The sequence below is a fragment of the Daucus carota genome, chromosome 4, assembly GCF_001625215.2.
Source record: "Daucus carota subsp. sativus chromosome 4, DH1 v3.0, whole genome shotgun sequence".
NCBI classification, from domain to species: domain Eukaryota; kingdom Viridiplantae; phylum Streptophyta; class Magnoliopsida; order Apiales; family Apiaceae; genus Daucus; species Daucus carota.
Genome location: NC_030384.2, coordinates 46512388 through 46533620, shown reverse-complemented (window position 1 = coordinate 46533620; position 21233 = coordinate 46512388). Strand labels below are relative to the sequence as shown.

The 21233-nt window shown below is 33.8% G+C and overlaps 3 protein-coding genes across 5 annotated transcripts; all 3 read left to right on the top strand.

Annotated features, from left to right (window-relative positions):
* Positions 1-821: 821 nt before the first annotated feature.
* On the top strand, positions 822-4512 carry LOC108217617 (terpene synthase 10). The gene is made up of 8 exons (XM_064092427.1): positions 822-1113; positions 1187-1211; positions 2057-2295; positions 2388-2782; positions 2871-3089; positions 3185-3323; positions 3412-3660; positions 3748-4512. The coding sequence occupies exons 1-8, from the start codon at positions 841-843 to the stop codon at positions 4036-4038; spliced, it is 1830 nt and encodes a 609-aa protein (XP_063948497.1). The 5' UTR covers positions 822-840; the 3' UTR covers positions 4039-4512.
* A 5699-nt stretch (positions 4513-10211) lies between these two features.
* Positions 10212-12867, top strand: LOC108217598 (terpene synthase 10). 3 transcript variants are annotated; one of them, XM_064092426.1, is made up of 7 exons: positions 10212-10521; positions 10601-10862; positions 10945-11338; positions 11426-11476; positions 11747-11885; positions 11982-12230; positions 12321-12867. In XM_064092426.1, exons 1-7 carry the CDS (start codon positions 10255-10257, stop codon positions 12615-12617), a joined length of 1659 nt encoding a protein of 552 aa, XP_063948496.1. In that variant the 5' UTR covers positions 10212-10254; the 3' UTR covers positions 12618-12867. The 3 variants fall into 3 exon arrangements, with proteins under 3 accessions (XP_063948496.1, XP_017245926.2, XP_063948495.1); XM_017390437.2 differs by having other exon boundaries at positions 11426-11644; XM_064092425.1 differs by having other exon boundaries at positions 11426-11885.
* A 655-nt stretch (positions 12868-13522) lies between these two features.
* LOC108217610 (uncharacterized) lies at positions 13523-18166 on the top strand. Its single transcript, XM_017390450.2, has 8 exons — positions 13523-13993; positions 14807-15021; positions 15094-15231; positions 16182-16260; positions 17049-17120; positions 17229-17304; positions 17693-17749; positions 17830-18166. The coding sequence occupies exons 2-8, from the start codon at positions 14821-14823 to the stop codon at positions 17915-17917; spliced, it is 711 nt and encodes a 236-aa protein (XP_017245939.1). The 5' UTR covers positions 13523-13993; positions 14807-14820; the 3' UTR covers positions 17918-18166.
* The last annotated feature ends 3067 nt before the right edge of the window (positions 18167-21233 follow it).

Genomic DNA, 21233 nt, shown 5'->3' with positions numbered 1-21233 from the left:
CAAACTATTGGAATGGAAAGATGGTTCGGTCTAAATTTGGATCAAGATTTAGACAAAAACTGGTTCCACTGTTGGAAATTGCCTAAATTATTTTTGTCCCATGTGTTTTCGGTTTGGTTGATTCAATTCACCCATCAAATCCAATATTTTTCTCAACTTTCTCACGACCTTGTCACTTTTTCTAATTTATTGATTTGACTCATCACTAGCAAATCATTGATTTTGTTAATATAAAATAGCGGCCTCCACCTTCATTCTAGCATTCTACTAGACGATAAATTTAAGTTAATTGGTCGTATATATCATGATTTTGTATAAAATATGTATGAGTAATTGGGTTCTGTTTGTGTGTTATAATTAATGTATATATGCTTGAAAATGCATATTATTTGTTTGATGTTATGTGTGAATGTATTGTTAAAGGACTACAGGTTGCAGATGATATTTGTACGATTACGTCGGAGATACACGTGTGTGGACTATGCGTATCTAACCGGGTAAATAGGACTCTAATCCCGATAATATATATTTTGGACGCTTCCTTTATCAAAATGTGAGATTTTGGGCATTTTCTCAAAAAGTGACTTAATCTTAAAAAATAATAATATCTTAGTAGTCCAACATTGAATTTACTATTAATTTAAGGCTCAGATTAATTTGCATGTTTTGATCTCACTTTTTCAATTGTCTACAAACGTTGAATTTGCATGTTTGTTAGATATTGACATTTGGAATTCGAAAAAAGTGAACGACGTTCGAAGCCACTGAAATCTCTATTTAAACAGGTTCTGAACTTCCCATTCTATCATAACTTAAGCGTTGCTCGCATTTACGATAATCATGGTGATGGCCCTCATTAGCACTGTGAGTCTTGGTATGAGTTTTTCTGCAACTCGTTTTATGGTGAAACCAGCTGCATCTCTTACACTTGTTAAGCCACCATCCACAAAGTCTATCCATACTACTAGTATCCGCTGCACTAGTAATGATACTGCATTGGTCAGTAGAGGTGATGCATGTGTTGATGACAAATCAATTGTTCGTCGATCAGGCAATTATCCTCCTCCCATCTGGGATGATGATTTCGTTCAATCTCTTGACAGTGATTTCAAGGTACAATCATGTTTTTAGTGTAAATATAGTGCATAATTTTACAACTGTAATTTCATATTGTTTACACACGCAGGGAGAAATATGCAATGAATATGCACTAGGGGTGAACATAACCGACCCAACCCGCGAAACCCGACCCAAACCAACCCTCTTTTGAGCCGATTAAACCGAACCGTCCAAAACCGATTGTTAAATGGGTTCATTTTCAAAAAACCCGAATAAATTGGGTTGGGTCAGGGTTTAACATATTATAACCCTTAACCAACCCAACCCAACCCGTTTATATACAAAACAAATAAATTAGTTTTTCTCGCATCATCTTTTTGTTTGAATCTAGTGATGTTACAATATAGTGCATACAAATTCTTTTTTGCACTCTCATTTGATATTAAGTGCATCCATATAATTCATAATTTATAAATATTTTATTGCTTTGGTTTCGTAACTCATTATGCCCATAATGTGCAATGATATTGATGGTAGGAAATATAGATGTGCAATCATATTGATCTAGGAAATATAGATAAGAGATATCTGAAGTAGAGTTTGATTTTGAAAATATGAAAGTTGAAGTGGACAACTAATTTTAAAAAAATTTCTTTCATAAAAGTGGACATGTAAATTGAAACTGAATAAGTATCTATTTTTATTCTTATTTATAAAAATATAAATTTTTATATTATCATGTCAAAAACAAAAACAATTAATTGTTTATTACTTTTCACAAGTCCAGTCCTTAGTTCTTTTGACATCACAATATAAAAATTCTAAACCGATCAAACTAACCCGAACCAACCCAACCCAATATAAAAAGGGTAGGGTTGGGTTAGACATATATTTTTGGATTAACGGGTTGAATTTTTAAAAACCGAACTAATTGGGTTGGGTCGTTTTATCGGCTCTAACCCGACCGACCCAACCCGTGTTCACCCCTAATATGCACGGGACTTGAAGGAACGTGTGAGGATGCTGCTCAACAAAGAGGACATGGACAACCTCAAGAAGCTTGAGTTAGTTGATTCAGTTCAGAGGCTTGGAGTGGGTTATCACTTTAAGAATGAAATTACCAGAATTCTGGAAGCCGTGTACAGTACTGAGAAGTGGGACGGCCAAGATAATTTGCATGCCACATCTCTCAAATTCCGACTCTTGAGGCAACATAAATTTAGAGTTCCTGAAAAGGTGAGTATGTTGTTCTTAAGTGTATATCTGCATGCATTGATGCAAATAGATGACAACTGATATTGGAACTTCTTTGACTGGAAAATGCAGAGGCTTTCAGTGGATTTTTGAACGAATTAGGTAAGTTCAAGATCAGTCCCACCAGTGACATGAAGGGTATGCTATACTTGTACGAGGCATCATACCATTCAAAAACGAATGAGAAGATACTGGACGAGGCACAACGTTTCACAACCAAACATATGACAGATTACATAAATAATAGTAAGAACAGTAAAGACGACAAACTTAGTGAACTTGTTAGCCGCGCCTTGGAACTTCCACTGCATTGGACGGAGACAAGGCACGAAGCAAGGTGGTATATTGACTACTTTGAGACATCAGTACTAGCACAAGATATAAATTATTCTCATCTGCTGCGTTTTGCAAAATTGGACTATAACATGCTCCAGGCGATTTATCAAGATGAACTCAAAGAGTCGTCGAGGTATTTGTAGCTATTTCAATCTCATTTTTCCTTAATCGGCAAACTCCTTATTTTAGAATTGTGCATCTTATGGTGATTTTATGTGCAGATGGTGGAAAAGCATACAATGGGCAGAGAAATTAAGCTTTGCGCGGCCAAGGTTAATAGAGTGTTTCTACTGGAGCGTGGGTTACAACTTTGAGCCTGAGTTTCAATATGCGAGGAGCGTGCTCACTGCTGTTAATGCCTTCATAACTACTATTGACGATATCTATGATGTGTATGGTACTTTGGAGGAACTTGAACTGTTGACAAAATTAACAAAAAGGTTGATTGTATGTATTATATAAACTGAAAACTTATGACTATTATTCTTAATGATTCATTGTTGGGACACTGATACATATACTGTCCCTTGATTAGTTGGGATGCGGCAGAGCTGGACCAACTCCCAGATTTTATGAAGATCTGTTTTACGGATTTCTATAATAAGATCAATGAAGTAGCTAATGTTTTCCAACGTGAACATGGTGTCTCCGTCCTTCCTTACTTCCAAAAAGTGGCAAGTTTAACGTATCCTGTCGCTAACGTTTCTGTGTACTTATTTTATTAAGTAGTTTCATTTTGACTCAGTTGACACAATTATGCAGTGGACTGATCTTTTTGACGCTTATTTGGTGGAGGCCAAGTGGTACCACAGCGGATATAAACCAAGTCTCAGTGAATACCTCGACAGAGCATGGCTCTCAATATCAGGCGCCGTACTGTTAACTCATCTGTACTTCGTGAAACCAAATTCGCTGAAGCACGAAGACTTACAGTGCTTAATGACTTATCCAAACATACTTCGTCATTCAGCAACTATTTTGAGACTTGCAGATGATATGGGAACTTCATCGGTACTAATTCTATAATTTTACTCTTCCTGTCAAATGTGTTATACATCTTATTCGTGTACATAAGTTTGAATGATGTGGATTTTGCAGCATGAAATGGAGAGGGGGGACAATCCAAAATCGATCCAATGCTACATGAATGACAAAGGTGTTTCGGAAGACAAAGCCAAAGAACACATTAAGTACTTGCTAACTGAGACATGGAAGAAGTTAAATGAAGAGTGTGCAGAGTCTCCTTTGTCCAAGCCTTTTATTGAAAACTGCTTAAATCTGGCAAGGATAGCTTCATGTGTTTATTTATATGGAGATGGACATGGTGCCCCCAGTTCCCGTGACAAAGAGCGTCTGTTGTTTCTATTTGTTCACCCCATTCCTCTTTGAGCAATTCTCAGTTAATACTGACAAAATGAAATAAGCTCAGCACTCCAAAAATAATCCAGATTTTGATGATATATAGTGACCGAGACCGTGCAGCCTCGAAGCTTTGAACGTTTTGCTGTGACTGATCTCATCTTTATATTTCATCATTTCTTCCACTCTCTTTCCAGTTTCTTTGCTTTATGTTGTTGATGAATTTAGTATGGAGCATAACAACATGTTATATGTTATGTCCATGTTTGTGGTTGTGTTTGTTTGCATTCAATAAATTGCTCCTAGTAAGCATATAAACCTGAGTGTGGTCAATGGTTAATGTTTGTCTAGGTGCACCTGCAGTTTGTTAGGCTACTTTATTTGTACCTGAACCTATATCACTGGTTAATAAAGTTGCTCCTGGTAAGCATATAAAATTGAGTGTTGTCTTCATTTTCATGTTTGAGATATTATCAAGTTATGAGATTTCTCTTTTTCTGTTCATTCTCTATCTACAAGTAATGTTTTTGCTTCACCTTCCATATATCTTGTTATCATGGTATCAGAACCACTCTTGCAGTAGTAGTTTGAGCATTTTTTTGTTAATATCCTCACTCATCTTCAAACAATCTTAAATCTTTCAAATCTCTTAAAGATCAATCATGACAGGACGCCTAACTTATCAGGATATGTTAAATCCACTGTTTATTCATCCTTCTGATGGACCTCAGTCCATTCAGGTTGAAAAGTTACAAGGTTCCCCAGATTACAGAGCTTGGCGCAGAGCCATGGAGATCTGTCAATGATTATTATATATCTTTAAGGGTTATTATCTATGTTGATCAGAGTGATGGTTGAGGTAAAGAAAGGGAGGAGGTGTTTATAGGTGGGTTTTCTCGACTATGCCTTGTAAGGAAGCATCCCAGACATGGGATGGTAAGTAAATCAAACAGCTATTCATTTACAGATTTTAAAGTCAAGTTAATACCATTTAGACTTCTTTACCCAAGGGAAGTAGTCATGAACATTCAAACACTTGAAGAAACCAGCTATATGCCTCATCGACATAGTCGCATGATTGCATTAAAAACATAGTATGATGGTCCATTCACAAAAGCTCCCATGGTATGGCCAACGAAATAAGACAGAATTTTTTATAAAGGTCAATCGCCAAAAAAATTACTCACATATGTACACACTTGTGAATCATAAGCAGCCTGAACTGGTACATTATAAGCATGTAGCACCCAGGAACAAGAGGACGAAGGTTCAAATTTCAGTGGAGACAAATGTGATCATGTTTATTTATAATGAGCTGCATCAAATTTGTGTTCCGCGTCTAGGCCCTTGGCAAGTACATATATATCCAAACGAGGATATCATCACTCATCAGCCGTACTCTTCATAACTCCTTAGTATTTCCTTTTCGCGAAAATTGATGTTAGATATGAACCAGGACCTCACACATTTTACTTTGATGGATCACATCTCCGTTTGTGTTTACAACACTGGTTCTGATTTCTTTTTACTGGTTCGTTATATTATTTGTTAATTCTTTTGTTTGAATTTTATAGGCCCTTGTGTTTATGACCTGTAGTATAATTTTAAATGCAACGGCTTCATGATATGCTGTAATCCAGTTGTTCAGAGCCGGGTTTAAGTTGTAACAGAGCTCATCCTGCTCATTTTATGCTTCACAACTCACAGAATTCCCTGCTCTCAAGGGAAATCTTAGGTTGTGTTCACTTGGAGTGAATGGAATGGAGGGAGAATGGAATGAATTTTGTATTAAAAAATGGTGTTGATCAAAGAAAATGTATACAATTTTCATTCCTTCAATCATTCCATTCCTACTATTTTAACTAGAATTTTATCCCACATGTTTTGGAAGGAATGCTCATTCCATCTCTACATCATATTTTTTTACAATCTTGATCACAAAAATAATTGAACTCGTTCATATCTAGTCACTATTAGTTCATACTTTCTTTTTTCTCCATAAAATTTCTATATAATGTTTCATTCCATTCTCCCCTCATTCCATTCCATCCAAGTGAACACAACCTTAGGGTTTTTTTAGGATTTTTCTAGACAAAGCAATACAACCGTATTCAGATACAAAAATGTTTGAAATGTTTTTATGTATCCCCATTCCCGAATAGTTGACAATTTCCAGAAACTGGGTAAAAAAAAAGAAGGATTGTGTGGTGCGGTTCGTGCTGTTTATACATTAAAAAAAATTATACTTTTGAAGACAATATATAAATAATTTTAAACTATTTGAATTTAAAAATAATTTTTATAATATATATACACACAAATTTAGAGTTACGATATTTATCAAAAAAAAATACAAACTAAAATATAAGTATGATAATGATGAAAATTTCAACATTAACAAATTATATTATGAGAAAAAAATATGATAATAATATTAATTTGTCATCTTACAACTACCCTTAATTTATATTGTAAAATTATTAAAATTTTGTTGAGCAACTTGAACATATATATACATACACATAGAAGATAACATCATAATAAATAATATATCTATATAATATAAATATTTATAAATATTTATATATTAGAAAATAACGGTGCGGTTTGGACCGCGTTTATATAATGTCAAACCGCAACCCGTAGTCCCGTACCGCACCACGTGATTTGTTAAAATTAAAATCCGCAACTACATCACAAAAAATAAAAACTACATTTTTTTAAAGGCAGGAACCGCAGCCGCTACCCTTCGGGGGCGCACTAGTAAACTCACGAGCTCACGCAGTAGCCTTCAAACTACGTGAACCAAGGTAAACCGCGCTCACGCAATAGCCTTCAAACTACGTGAACCAAGGTACGCAGGAACCGCAGCCGCTAACCTTCGGGTGCGCACTAGTAAACTCACGAGCTCACGCAATAGCCTTTAAACTACGTGAACCAAGATAAACCACGCTCACGCAATTGCCTTCAAACTACGTGAACCAAGGTAAACCGCATCTAAACGCGACAGGCTCTGATCCTCACCTCCTTAACCAGCTGAACCAACCTTTACGGGCTAAAAACTACTACATTTTGCGGTGTGGTGGGAACGTTTGATGCCGTTGTTTTGACACCCGACAATTTTGGGGCATATAAAAGCGCTTAAGCAAAAGTTTATTTCCTCCGGGCATCATTAAGTTTTTTCTTATTAATGAAAACTAGTTGAAAATCCTCGCGTTGCGGCGGCCTATAAAAAATTATATTAATGATTTAATAATAATATTTGTATAATAAAATAATTTTGTGGCTATCTATAAAAAATATATTAATGATTCAAAATTAATATTTGTAGGATAAAAAATAAATTTTATAATATATAAAATTGCAAAGCTGGACTATAATTCATGGTGAAAAAATGAAATAAATTTATACACGTAATTAACAATTTAAAGTACGATGAATCTTAATTTTATTTGTGTTTTTTTTAAAAAGTAATCATGTTCTTACACCGTCACATTACTCCAATTTTTTTGGATTGATTGTGCACAAAAACATCTAACTTAAATTCGTGCGATAGTGGTTTATAACTACCCTTGCTTGTAACAACCTTTATTTTTTAATACTGTATAAACAGCCTTGAACAGAGCAAACTGATAATGCATGAATAATTTTTTCTCGTATACAAAGTAAATCATATAAAAATTAACAACAACAAACATGTCCGATGAAAAAAATAAATATTATAAAAGAATAACTAACAAAGATACATCACTAATAGTTAATTTATTGATATCATTCATCAATATCATGTCAAGACCATATTCTTTTCCCGTGTTTGGATTTGTCAACTCCCACATAATAATCTATAAATAATCTGAAACAAAATCAGATTCTGAAACTTGCTTCTAATATACTCAAAACTAAAAAAAAGTAGTTCTAATTTTTGATATTTTTCATCCAAAAATTTCAAAAAATTAAAAAAATAGAACGAAGTGTATTGATTGATGATTGATTGTTCTAATTCAAAATTCGTCTAATTAAAATTCCTTTTAGACGTGTGACGAAAAAAATTCATTTGACACCCAGTATAGACATGTTCTAGGTAACTAATTTCCGACTTTGTAACTCTCAAATTTGCCACATTTTTGTTCATAAATTAAATTATACCTCCCGCAATTTTTTGATTTTTAATGACAGCGATTTTCTAAATTTTTAATTAAACCAAATAATTGGAAAATTATTGTCAAAAAACTTATAAGAAAATTTAAGCATCAATATACTTATATAAAGGAGAAGCGAGGGGCGTCTAGGTGGCGCTTCTCATATCGCTCCGTTCTATTTTTCTAATTTTCTGAAATTTTTGGATGAAAAATATCAAAAATTAGAATTACTTTTTTTAGTTTCGGGTATATTGGAAACAAGTTTCAGAATCTGATTTTGTTTCAGATTATTTATGGAATATAATATCTTGAAAGTTTTAATCTGATTTTGTTTCATATTATTTAATAATGGCAAAGACAGATTATTTATGGAATATAGTAGTTTGAAAATTTTAATCTGATTTTGTTCAGATTATTTAATTATGCAAAAGAGTAGCAAACAAGTCTCTCTGCAACTATAAATATCCGTATAGATCGTAGGGTTTTGAATCATCTAAACACAACCTCCTCTCTCAATACCACAGACTTAACTCTTTTTGGTGATAGTTCTTTTACTCGATTTTTAAAGGAGAAGCTAGGGGCGTGTAGGTGGCGCCTCTCACATCGTTCCGTTCTATTTTTCTAATTTTCTGAAACTTTTGGATGAAAAATATCAAAAATTAGAACTATCTTTCTCTTGCTCGATTTCTAACTCGGAGGTGCCGTTTTTCTGCAACGATAAGTGAAGACTGTTTATACAGTATTAAAAAAACAAAGGTTGTTGCAAGCAAAGATAGTTATATACCGTTATATTGGAGTCGACAAATCCAAATACGGGAAAAGTAGTCTTGACATGACATTGATGGTTGATATCAACAAACTTTGTTCATCGGACATGTTTGTTGTTAATTTTTATACGATTCACTTTGTATACTAGAAAAAATTATTCATGCATTATCTGTTTGTTCCGTTCAAGCAACTTTAAGAGGGTAGTTATAGACCGCTATTTCACAGATTTAAGTTAGATGTTTTTGTGCACAATAAATCCAAAAAAATTGGAGGAAGTTGATAATGTAAAAACATGATTACTGTTCAAAAAAAATTAAGATTCGTCATGCTTTAAATTGTTAATTACGTGTATAAATTTATTTTCATTTTTTCATCATGAATTATAGTCCAATTTTGCAATTTTATATATTAGTATTGATATTACAACAAGATTTTTATAATATAAATTTATTTTATCCTACAAATATTAACTTTGAAATATTAATATACTTTTTATAAACAGCCATAAAATTATTTTATTCTACAAATATTAATATTGAATTATTTATATAATTTTTATAGGCCGCCGCAACGCGCGGTTTTTCAACTAGTAAACATTAAACAGAATATCCGCGAAATGAATAAAAAGAGGGCTATAGCAAGTCTTTGTCATAAATAGCTACGCGTCAGTGTTAAAATGCATACATTTTTGTTAAAAGATTATCGTGACTAAAAGAAAGGAAAACTTAAAAAACATGTTCCGTTAAGGAAGTCTTTTTCACATGGCACGTTTAAACCTTATTTCGTGGGACGACAAAATTCATATTTACATAATATATTTTTTATTAGATAATTTTAATGAATGCTTAACAATTTAGAATCTTCTTCCTAGGTCCGGTCTTAGTAGTTCTGTTCAGGTTCTGGAATTTAGGTTTATGTAGTTAGGTTTTCAGCTTCCCTGTAATGTTTTCTCCTTTCTCTCGTTGGAGATTGGATGTTAATAGAAGTTCTGCTTTTAAAAAAAAATTGCTTATTTATTTGTATAAATGAGATACTTAATTATTTTTTTAAATGACTTAATATTTTGACTTAATCCTAAAAATAATAATATCTTAGTAGTCCAACATTGAATTTACTATTAATTGAAGGCTCAGATTGATTTACATGTCTTCTTTCTTCACTTTTTTAGTTGTCTACAGGAGCCGAACGTTGAATTTGCATGTTTGTTAGATATTGACTTTTGGAATTCTAAACAGTGAACCTACGTTCGAAGCCACTCAAGTCTCTATTTAAACAGGTTCTGAACTTGCCATTCTATCATAGCTTAAGCGTTGTTTGCATGTACTAGCTAATTAGAGTGATGGTTCTAGTTAGCACTGTGAGTGTTGGTATGAGTTTTTCTGCAACTCGTTTTATGGTGAAACCAGCTGCATCTTTTACACTTCTTAAGCCACCATCCACAAAGGCCATCCATAATACTAGTATCCGCAGCACTAGTAATGATGCTGCATTGGTGAGTAGAGGTGATGCATGTGTCGATGGCAAATCAATTGTTCGTCGATCGGGGAATTATCCTCCTCCCATCTGGGATGATGATTTTGTGCAATCTCTTGCAAGTGATTTCAAGGTAGAATCATGTTTTTTAGTGTAAATATAGTGGACAGTTGTTCTTCACAACTTTAATTTCATATTGTTTACACATGCAGGGAGAAATATTCAATAAATATGCAGGGGATTTGAAGGAACGTGTGAGGATGCTGCTCAACAAAGAAGATACAGACAGCCTCAAGAAGCTTGAGTTAGTTGATTCAGTTCAGAGGCTTGGGGTGGGTTATCACTTCAAGAATGAAATTAATAGAATTCTGGAAGCCGTGTACAGTACTGAGAAGTGGGACGGCCAAGATAATTTGCATGCCACATCTCTCAAATTCCGACTCTTGAGGCAACATTATTTTAAAGTTCCTCAAGGTGAGTATGTTGTTCTCAAGTGTATATATGCATGCTAATAGATGACAACTGATATTGGAACTTCTTTGACTGGAAAATGCAGAGGCTTTCAATGGATTTTTGAACGAATCAGGTAAGTTCAAGATCAGTCTCACCAGTGACATGAAGGGTATGCTATACTTGTACGAGGCCTCATACCACTCAAAAACGAATGAGAAGATACTGGACGAGGCACAACATTTCACAACCAAACATATGAGAGATTATGTAAATAATAACAACAGTAAAGACGAGAAACTTAGTAAACTTGTTAGCCGTGCCTTGGAACTTCCACTGCATTGGACGGAGACAAGGCACGAAGCAAGGTGGTACATTGACTACTTTGAGACATCAGTACTAGCAGAAGATACAAATTATTCTGATTTGCTCCGTTTTGCAAAATTGGACTATAACATGCTCCAGGCGATTTATCAAGATGAACTCAAAGAGTCGTCAAGGTATTAGTAGCTCTTTTAATCTCATTTTTCCTTAATCGGCAAACTCCTTATTTCAGAATTGTGCATCTTATCGTGATTTATGTGCAGATGGTGGAAAAGCATACAATGGGCAGAGAAATTAAGCTTTGCGCGGGCAAGGTTAGTAGAGTGTTTCTACTGGAGCCTGGGTTCCAACTTTGAGCCTGAGTTTCAATATGCGAGGAGCGTGCTCACTCCTGTTAATGCCTTCATAACTACTATTGACGATATCTATGATGTGTATGGTACTTTGGAGGAACTTGAACTGTTGACAAAATTAACAAAAAGGTTGATTGCATGTATTATATATACTGAAAACTTATTACAATTATTTGTAATGATTTATTGTTGGGACACTGATACATATACTGTCTGCGGTTACTTGATTAGTTGGGATGCGGCAGAGCTGGACCAACTCCCAGATTTTATGAAGATCTGTTTTACGGATCTGTATAATAAGATCAATGAAGTAGCTAATGTTTTCCAACGTGAACATGGTGTCTTCATCCTTCCTTACTTTCAAAAAGTGGCAAGTTTAAAGGACCCTGAAACTAACGTTTCTGTGTACTTGTGTCATTATGTGTGAAGTAATATCACTTTTGACTCAATTGACACAATTATGCAGTGGACTGATCTTTTTGAAGCTTATTTGGTGGAGGCCAAGTGGTACCACAGCGGATATAAACCAAGTCTCAGTGAATACCTCGACAGAGCATGGCTCTCAATATCAGGTGCCGTGCTGTTAACTCATCTGTACTTCGTGAAACCAAATTCGGTGAAGCACGAAGACTTACAATGCTTAATGGCTTGTCCAAACATACTTCGTCATTCAGCAACTATTTTGAGGCTTGCAGATGATATGGCAACTTCATCGGTACAAATTCTTTAATTATTTACTCTTCTTGTCAAATGTTATCCTACATCTTATTTATGTACATAAGTTTGAATGATGTGGAATTTGCAGCATGAAATGGAGAGGGGGGACAATCCAAAATCGATTCAATGCTACATGAATGACAAGGGTGTTTCGGAAGACGAAGCCAGAGAACACATTAAGTACTTGATAACTGAGACATGGAAGAAGTTAAATGAAGAGTCTGCAGAGTCTCCTATGTCCAAGCCTTTTATTGAAAATTGCTTAAATCTTGCAAAGATAGCCTCATGTGTTTATTTATATGGAGATGGACATGGTGCCCCAGGTTCTCGTGACAAAGATCGTCTGTTGTTTCTATTTGTTCACCCCATTCCTCTTGATTTATGACAAGCAATCCTCAGTTCACATTGACAAAATAAGATAAGCTCAAAACTGCCCCCAAAGCATTTTAGTCATTAGCTCTTATGAATAAGAGCTTTAGAGTGCCGTAGTGAGTATGATTCATCTTTACTGTAAGATCAATCTTTGCATAAGTTTTACGCAGGATACTTGGGTGAAAATGTTTGTATAAGTTTGAGGCAGGAGACTTGGCTGAAAAATGTTCTGTGTGTAATAAAACTTAGGAGGAAGTTTCTTACTTTTTTCAGCAGAAACATGAATGTATGGATTGACTTTCTTTAAAAAATTTAATCACCTGATCGAGTATATGAAAAGTATTCTAGACAATCAAATGGCCGGAAATATGTAATTAAATTTATAATGAGACAAAAATCCAGAAGAATTAATACTCCCTCCGTCCCACTGAGTTATATACGTTTAAAAAGAAAGTGTATAGAATTCAAAGGGACGGAGGGAGTATAGTTTTAAAAATAAGACATGAAAAATAATTTATAGTAAAATCTAGATCAAGAGAAATTATAATATTAATAGTTGATACAAAATCTAAACAAGAAGATCTCTTTAGAATGTCAGAAAATTATATGAAATTTTAGAGAAAGAATGAGCTCATAGTCATTTTATTATTATAATTATCTTAACCTCACCATTAAATGTATTAATTTATCAAATTTATTTTTATTATTACACATCCATAAATTAAAATTATCCAAACAATGTCATCCTAAATATTTAACAATTTATCATACTAAGTCATTTTAAAATTTTTAAATCTCTTATTACTTTAATTTTAATTTAAACATGCTTGTATATTATTTTTATGCTATCCTCTTTAACACTAAAAATTTACACAATAAATAAGTATGAAAGATTAAGTAGCACTAATGAGAAAATAAATTAAGTGATGTGAGAAGACTCAATAATTTAGAAGTCTCTCTGAAAAATTAAACAATTAATTTTATCTATATATAATATAGAAAAATAAATAATTTTTGATAATAAAATAAAGATTATATATGAATTATCCACAAAAAATAAATAGTAAATCGATAAAAAAGTTTATAAAATAACTTAATAACAAACAAAATCAAATTAAATATTAATATGAAATATATAATATCATTTGATGATAATATTATTAAAAATGGACGAATGGTAAATAAGAAATATAAGTTAAGGCTAAGCAGATTTTGAGGGGCTGTTTCCACAGGCTTTGTCACAGGCCCAGCACGAGAAAGAGCTCTGTCCAAGTTAAAATGGGCTTATAAATTCAAGTATAAATACGAAAATACACACAGCAGCAAGTCATCATTCACAACAATTGTGCACTCTCCTCTTCGCCTAATCAAGTAATCAACCCCTTGTTGGTGAGTTTAGTTCTTGTGCTCTGTTTTCATTGAATTTACTGTATGTTTATATGTTTTTATGAGTGCTTGGTTGTTGGAAATGGGTAATTGTATTGAATTTCGTTTCGTGTGTTGATTTTCTTTGTTGAGTCGAACATGTTTTTATAAAGATTGAAACTTTACATTCATGTTGATATTAAATTTGTCTATGAAACACGATTTATTGAATTATTGATTTGGTTCATCCTCATGATGTTTGTGAACCTTGTAAGACAAAGAATTGTTTCCCTTCTGGTTCTGGTTCTATCCCTATAGAGTGGAGTTTATATGTGTTTGTGTTGTGTTTATATAAGAGTTAATCAAATCTTAGGACATACTTCAGTGAGTAGTTAGTTATAAAGAGAAGAACAAGTTTTGGGTGACCGATAGTTGGTTTGTGTTTGTGCATGTGGGCAGATAGTATGTTTTTAGCCCAGGGTGAAAAGGTCTCACCTTTAAGACTTTTAGTTCGATTAATTAAAATCAATAAAGAGCCTGTCGGTCCAAATATAACGATATATGTTAGATATTGAAATTTATAACACTAATATTACATGAATTGGAGATTTCAACCCATTCTCACTCAAATACAGTCACTTGTATATGCATCTTTTGATAAGCATTGCAAGAATAAATGAAATTATGTATTATGAACATGAACTATGAATCACTAATCAGTAACTATTAATATTAGTAGTTTGTGCAGCGAGACTTACTCACTTAGCTTTATGATTGTTTGAAAAGTTAATTTGTACTAACTACTTTGTTATCATAACTACTTTGTTATCATGACAGACGTTTCAGAAGGAATGGATAGATCCATACCCAACAGAAACAGAAAAAGAAATGAGACAGTTAAAGTTCCTTCCTTGGAGGATATGTGTTTCCGAAAAGTTATTGATAATGTTAAACACATCGGAAATGTTGCGGGAATACCGGACCAGTTTCTGGAACGGATTTTACCTCACTGCAACGCTGAGGAGTTGAAGAACATCGAGGAGAGGAACAAGGTAAGAGAAGTCATTTGATTTGAACAAGAAGTTGTGGCTGGATACTGACATGTTATTTGATTTCTTTTGTAGGGAACAGACCTTAGCCACTTGACTAACTATCTCTGGCAAAATTTCTATCAGAAGAGATTTGGTCAGAGGAGTTTCAAGTCAGTGGTTGAGAAAATCAGTAGTAAAAATGTAACTTTCAGATGGAAAGACTTGTACGAGGTACTATTATTCTTCTGTGTCGCTATCTTACTAATCAGTGTTTAAATTTGTGAAATATATACCTGCCTCTTTTGAAAAAATAATTGTGCATCTCTTTCAAGAAATGTATACGTACCTTTTTCAATGATTTAGCTTTAAACAAACATAAGCATCCACGTCATCAAGACTGTGATTCAACCCAGATCCAGATATCTCTCGACTATCATTAGTTTAATTATCCACCGCTGCCATCATTGGCACCACTAGCAGTCAGGCGTTGGCTACAACAAGTTTGTAATGCCCTGTAATCTTTCCTTATCTTCTCACACCCACCACAGCTTCTCAAGAGAATCAATCATGAGCTTACCATTTAAAAATTGGATGTGGGACAAGTTGGGAGATCTGGAGGTTGAGTTATTGTGGAGGGGTACTATACAAAAAGGTTAAGGTGGGTTACGGACCGGGTCAAAAAATAAATTGACTGTGAGAATTGAAATGGTCTTCGTTAAACGGGGGGAGGGCTAGAGAAAAGAAAGGATAAGGTGGGTTACGGACCAGGTTGAGAAATCAATTGACTAAGAAAACTGAAACGGATTGTCGTGAAATGAGGGAGGGCTGGAGAGAAGAAGATCGGCTAAATGAGCAGGCGATTGATATTGTGTGATTATGACAGATAGGGTATATAATAGAGAGTTTTTCTGATAAAGAGTGAGGCATTAGGTGAAATTATCGTTGACTGAGATATGTAATACGAGGGTCCTACAATACCCCGTTAATTATAAATTTACTATGGAAATCGGTTAGTTCCTAGAAAGGATTTAACAGTAGCTACCATATTGCAATTTAAATTATAACTAATTTAAGAATCCAAAAATAAAATCGACTTTGTCAATAATCACAACGATTATCACTGCTAACTTGTAATATTTTTTGCATTTTCATGCTTTATCACTATTATTTTTATTGTGCAGGCAAAGCTAAAGAACGTAGAACAGGCTGAACAAGAATCAATTGAGCGAATAAGGCAACTGTATCAAAATGAAGATGCTCGTGAGTATTTTAATCGCAAAAGATTGCCATACTTTGACTTTAACTTTATGTTATGTAAATAAGATTTTTTTGGTTGGGTAATTAGACAAGTTAGAAAATAATAAATAGTAATAAATTGTGTTGTCGAATATAAAATTACTATCTACTACCTCTACTACCATCTCAGGCCGTCGATTGCCATCTCCGGCAATATAAGTGGGTAATTGATGTTTAATTTGTTCTGTGATTAAAATGGGTGACAGGTTGATGTATTTAAGTATTCAGTGTTATTTGAGTGAAACTCTGAGCTTTGTTAATGAATTTAATCAAGTACTATCACATAATTATTTATAAGACAATCTATATGCCCCCCCCCCCCCCCCCTCTTCCCAATCCCAAAATTTTCGAACCTGTCCGGCCTGCATATCACTACCTCATTCTGTTTCTGAGTAAACGTACTTCAAGTATTCAGTGACTACGTGTTGGTCCTATTTTTGATATACTAAACAAGTGCTATATAACTTTTAAACATTAATACAAAAATCAGAGTCCGTCGACACTTTGGATTTGAGGAAACAATTTGATGTTGTATGTATCATTTATTTAGGATATAGCTCCAAAATTGTCCATGTAGAAATGATTAATGGCCAAAAGTCAAGACCTGCGGATTTCAACTAATGCCTCACTACAATTTTGTGTTCTTGGACTTTCAGAGTTTGGAATGGATATCTTTATTTTAGAATACGTGTACTCGATGTAATCTTTTGACTATTATTTTTTTAAATTTTGAATGTTGTTCGCTTGATCAGAAAAAAAGAGTAGACAAGTTAAGCCGTGTACAAAAGTGCCACCTTCAAGCCACAAAAGAAATTGTTATGGAGGTATCAATATATATGGCATCACCTTTTGTGTAATGATGATCCATCATGGCCTCCAATTGTAATATTCTAATATTTATTGATAATTAAATTTTTGACTGATATGATTAGGTTGGGGACCTGGCAGAATTGTTGGCAGCTCAAAAAGCAGCTTGATGAAGAAGTCCAGAGAAGATTTTGTCAACAGGTATTAGTTCTGTATAGGAAGCAGTTGAACATTGTTCGGTTGTGAAATAAAATATCACCATCTTAACAGGATTTGGCTTCTTCAGGTCGTTCTTTGTGCTCTATACTGTGTTGTAAAGAAGTGATCCAATTTTCAATCAATTTTATGTTGAGTAAAACCTGGTCTCTTTTTGAACAGTGTACATAAGTTATACCAGTTAAAACATACTATTTGTGTGTATTGGAGTTTCTCAAAGTCAGATGCTAGAAATTGTGAAGAATAAACAACACACGAGTTGACAATAAAATTAACATGATCAATTATGACAGTTCTTTATAGAACGACATATACTTTTTGTTCCTGCTTCCAGCATAATGTGTCTAATCTGTCCTTTGTCAATTTTCACTAGTCAAGAAGTAAGAAACTTGAAAGCTTTGAGGAAAAATGCGGTTCAAAAGAATGGCAGGTATGTGTTAGTGTCTAAGATTATTAAAAGCTGCAACATTAATCTTATTATTTGTTAATTGTTTTGTTTGAATTTTGTAGGCCCTTGTGTATACGGGAGTATGGAGGCGTTTCTTCTAATGGTTCTTCTTCAAGTTCCCAAGGAAGCAAAGAATTACAAAGAAGATAAAAGCGGGGGTCTATAGAATTTCAGTTTCTCCTTGGTCTGTGTTTATAATCTGTAGTATATTTTTAAATGCAATGGCTTCATGATATGCTGTAATCCAGCTGTTAAAAGCCGGTTTTAAGTTGTAATAGAGCTCATCCTGCTCATTTTATGCTTCACAATTCACAGGATTCCCCGCTATCAAGGGAAATCTTAGGCTTTTTTAGGATTTTTCTAGACATAGCAATACAATAGTGTTCAGATACAAAAATGTTAAAAAAAATTTTATGCATCCCCATTCCCGAATAGTTGATAATTTCCAGAAACCTGGGTAAAAACAAAGATTTCTGCTTTATTTACATGTACACAAAATTTGAGTTGCTTGCTCTTAAACAATTACTATTAGTCAGCATTGCTATCCAGCTAAGTATGGAAGGACTTGTTCTGACTGTTCATTCCTTTGTGAATTTCTAGTTCCTGGTATGCAGTAAACATTAGTCAGCACATAGTGACACTGAAATATCAGTAAACAAAAAGCAGCACCAAAAGATTTTATTACTAAACAAGATGCAGAAGCTGATGTTTTCTAAGATCTACCAACTACCTTATTTGCAAATGAGACTAACTATCTTTGCATCGAATAGAATTTAGTTGGCAGAACAGTGCTTATGAACAGAAGCAGAAAAGAAGTGATCATGGAAGTTTCCAATTGTCCTTGCATGACAATCTTTATCCATCTTTTCAATGGCGGAGCAACAAGATGAACTTAGCACCTCAAACTTTCGGGATGAAAATGCAGTTAAAACTTCATTCACACACTTGTCAACCTTCTCGAGAACTGACCAGCATTGGTAGTAATGATGTCTTCCTTCTGCTAGTGTCTTACTGGCTTCAACAGCACCTGTTTCCGATTGAGTTTCCATGCTATTTACTGATGGAAGGTGAGCTGGCTTTGAACTGTGGGGACCAATAAATGGTGTTAACCATGGTGGCACTATGGGTCTAGATGAACCACCACCACTCGGAAACCCTGGGAAATTAGGCATAAACGGCTTAGAAGGATGTTTCGGGTGACACGGATTTGGCTTAAAGGGTTTAGGACTTGGTGAAGGATTAGGCTTAGGAGTAGGTATAACCGGCTTAGGCTTAGGCTTAGGCTTAGGGGTAGGTATCACCGGCTTAGGACTTGGCGAAGGGTTAGGCTTAGGGGTAGGTATAACCGGTTTGGGTGTAACAGGGTGACACGGCTTTGGCTTAAACGGCTTGGGAGTCACTGGTGAATAGTTAGGCTTAGGAAAAGGGAACCACCTTCCGCCACCTCCTCCGCCAGGCCTATTACCACCACCACCAATGGATATCCATCCGAAAGGAGTCCAAATACGCATGCCACCACCGCCACCATTGCTGTTGCCACCACCGCCACTCGGAAACCCAGGGAAATTTCCAGGACCTGCAGGAAAACCACTAGTACTTGCTGCTACAGCTGATTGTGTGTTTCCTTTATCATCATTCAAGGAAGCAGCATTTGCGTACGTCGAAAAAACACAAAGCCAAACAATAAATACAGTAGCAAGGGGGATAAAGCTCTGGTTTCTCAACATGGTTTTCTTCACTAAAATGTGAATGAGCACACAAATTAAATGTCAACTGGTGCTCTTATATATTGTGTGCACAGAAACGAACTACCAAGTTTTATGCAGAAAGCCATGCATGTATCATTTATCTTCTATCCATCGTTTACGTGGAAGTTATATATGACTACTCATTCTCATGCACTGGATATACTGGATTCTGGTCCCTAATTTGTGCACAAATCTGTTATATTCAATAAGAATTTGGCTTTAACACGTTGCATGGTTTATCCTCAATATATATTATTTCAACTCTTAGTTATAAATATCCGTAATTAACTTAAGTTTAGCGCAGGTAGTCATGAAATATAGGAACCAGTATGGACTATGGAGGCACAGAGTAGTTTTAGTCAAATCCTGTTATTTCAAAACTTAACAATGTTCACTATTTCTCTGCTGTAGAGTAAATTTGTTTTGAGTCCGGATACTCCCCTTCCTGTCTCCCTATGTCCCCTCTTTGTTATTGGTAAGATATTTACTTAGCACATGATCTATGTTTGTTATCTATTTTATGTTGGATAGTTCCTCATCAGAACTTGTTAAACTTTTCCAAATTTAAATTCGTAATATTTTCATTATTTAAATGTATTTTTCATATAGTACAAAATATACTAAAACTATTTTTTGCATGATATACATATAATATTATATAGTAATTTTATTTTATTTATTTCTATATTAAATAAATAGTTAAAATTTTGAAAACTTTAATATTATTAAATTTAAAAGCAAAAAAAATACTTTATTTATGACTAAAATTATATTAAAATATTGAGATGTTTTTTGTATATAATATTTAATCTACTAAAAAGATTCTCTATATCTCAAAAAGATTTCCTGTAAAGCAAATATATTGATATTTTATGCAACAAAAAAATTTATAAAATTGAAGTGTAAACTGAGAATAAACAAAATAACTGATTAATCCTGCAACTAAGAGAAAGACCACCTGAGAGAGGTAAAAAAAAGTGACCAATAATAATTTAAAAAAAAAACTTATAAAGAGACACAAGCAGGCGATGAGGATTCGCACTCATTTGTTTTGGACTCCTTTGTTAAGTTGCTTTTGAATAGTCAAAATTTTAATTATGAGTAATTATAATCACAATTAGAAGGCATGCATGCTGGATTATAATTACAACAAAAATAATATAACATATATAATTAACTAGACTCTCTTCAAAAAAACATAATTAACTAAAAATATAACATGATTAATTAAATAATTAATTTATATATATTTAAATAAAATATGAAATAAATATATTTTAAATAGTTATTAGGACCTTGGTATTAGCAGCGCTAATCAATAATTCATGCAGTTTTGAGATTAGGGTCACGATCGATTTGTATGAAAAGCCTTTTCTTTTCTTTTCTTTTTTTGAAGTAAGATTTGTATGAAAAGCTGTGTGGGTGCGAGAAGTATAAAACTAGTGTAGGTAATATTATTGTACTTTTCTATTATTAAGTGAATATCTTGTAATAATTTTGATTATTCTTTTGTGCTGAGATTAGTGATGGGCTGGTTAATATTTAATGTATAAAATAAATATAGTGGAGTAGAGTACCTATAAATTTATTTATAATTAGTCCTTCCTTATAATTTTGTGTGCTTTGACTTTAACCATTTTTGTTTCAGAACAGAGGATGCAGGTGATGTAATATTTTCACAATTACATTTTAATCATTTGAAACCGATGTCTTTGTTT

What these genes read in the sequence shown, in the direction of transcription:
- LOC108217617 (XM_064092427.1), top strand. Translation starts at nt 841, where the DNA reads ATGGTGATGGCCCTCATTAGCACTGTGAGTCTTGGTATGAGTTTTTCT. An exon ending in AATTTAGAGTTCCTGAAAAG is followed by an intron (nt 2,296 to 2,387) that starts GTGAGTATGTTG and finishes GAAAATGCAGAG; the next exon opens with GCTTTCAGTGGATTTTTGAA. An exon ending in TTCCTTACTTCCAAAAAGTG is followed by an intron (nt 3,324 to 3,411) that starts GCAAGTTTAACG and finishes ACAATTATGCAG; the next exon opens with TGGACTGATCTTTTTGACGC.
- LOC108217598 (XM_064092425.1), top strand. Translation starts at nt 10,255, where the DNA reads ATGGTTCTAGTTAGCACTGTGAGTGTTGGTATGAGTTTTTCTGCAACT. An exon ending in CTCTTGCAAGTGATTTCAAG is followed by an intron (nt 10,522 to 10,600) that starts GTAGAATCATGT and finishes TTACACATGCAG; the next exon opens with GGAGAAATATTCAATAAATA. An exon ending in GAACTCAAAGAGTCGTCAAG is followed by an intron (nt 11,339 to 11,425) that starts GTATTAGTAGCT and finishes ATTTATGTGCAG; the next exon opens with ATGGTGGAAAAGCATACAAT.
- LOC108217610 (XM_017390450.2), top strand. Translation starts at nt 14,821, where the DNA reads ATGGATAGATCCATACCCAACAGAAACAGAAAAAGAAATGAGACAGTT. An exon ending in ACATCGAGGAGAGGAACAAG is followed by an intron (nt 15,022 to 15,093) that starts GTAAGAGAAGTC and finishes TTTCTTTTGTAG; the next exon opens with GGAACAGACCTTAGCCACTT. An exon ending in CAAAAGAAATTGTTATGGAG is followed by an intron (nt 17,121 to 17,228) that starts GTATCAATATAT and finishes TGATATGATTAG; the next exon opens with GTTGGGGACCTGGCAGAATT.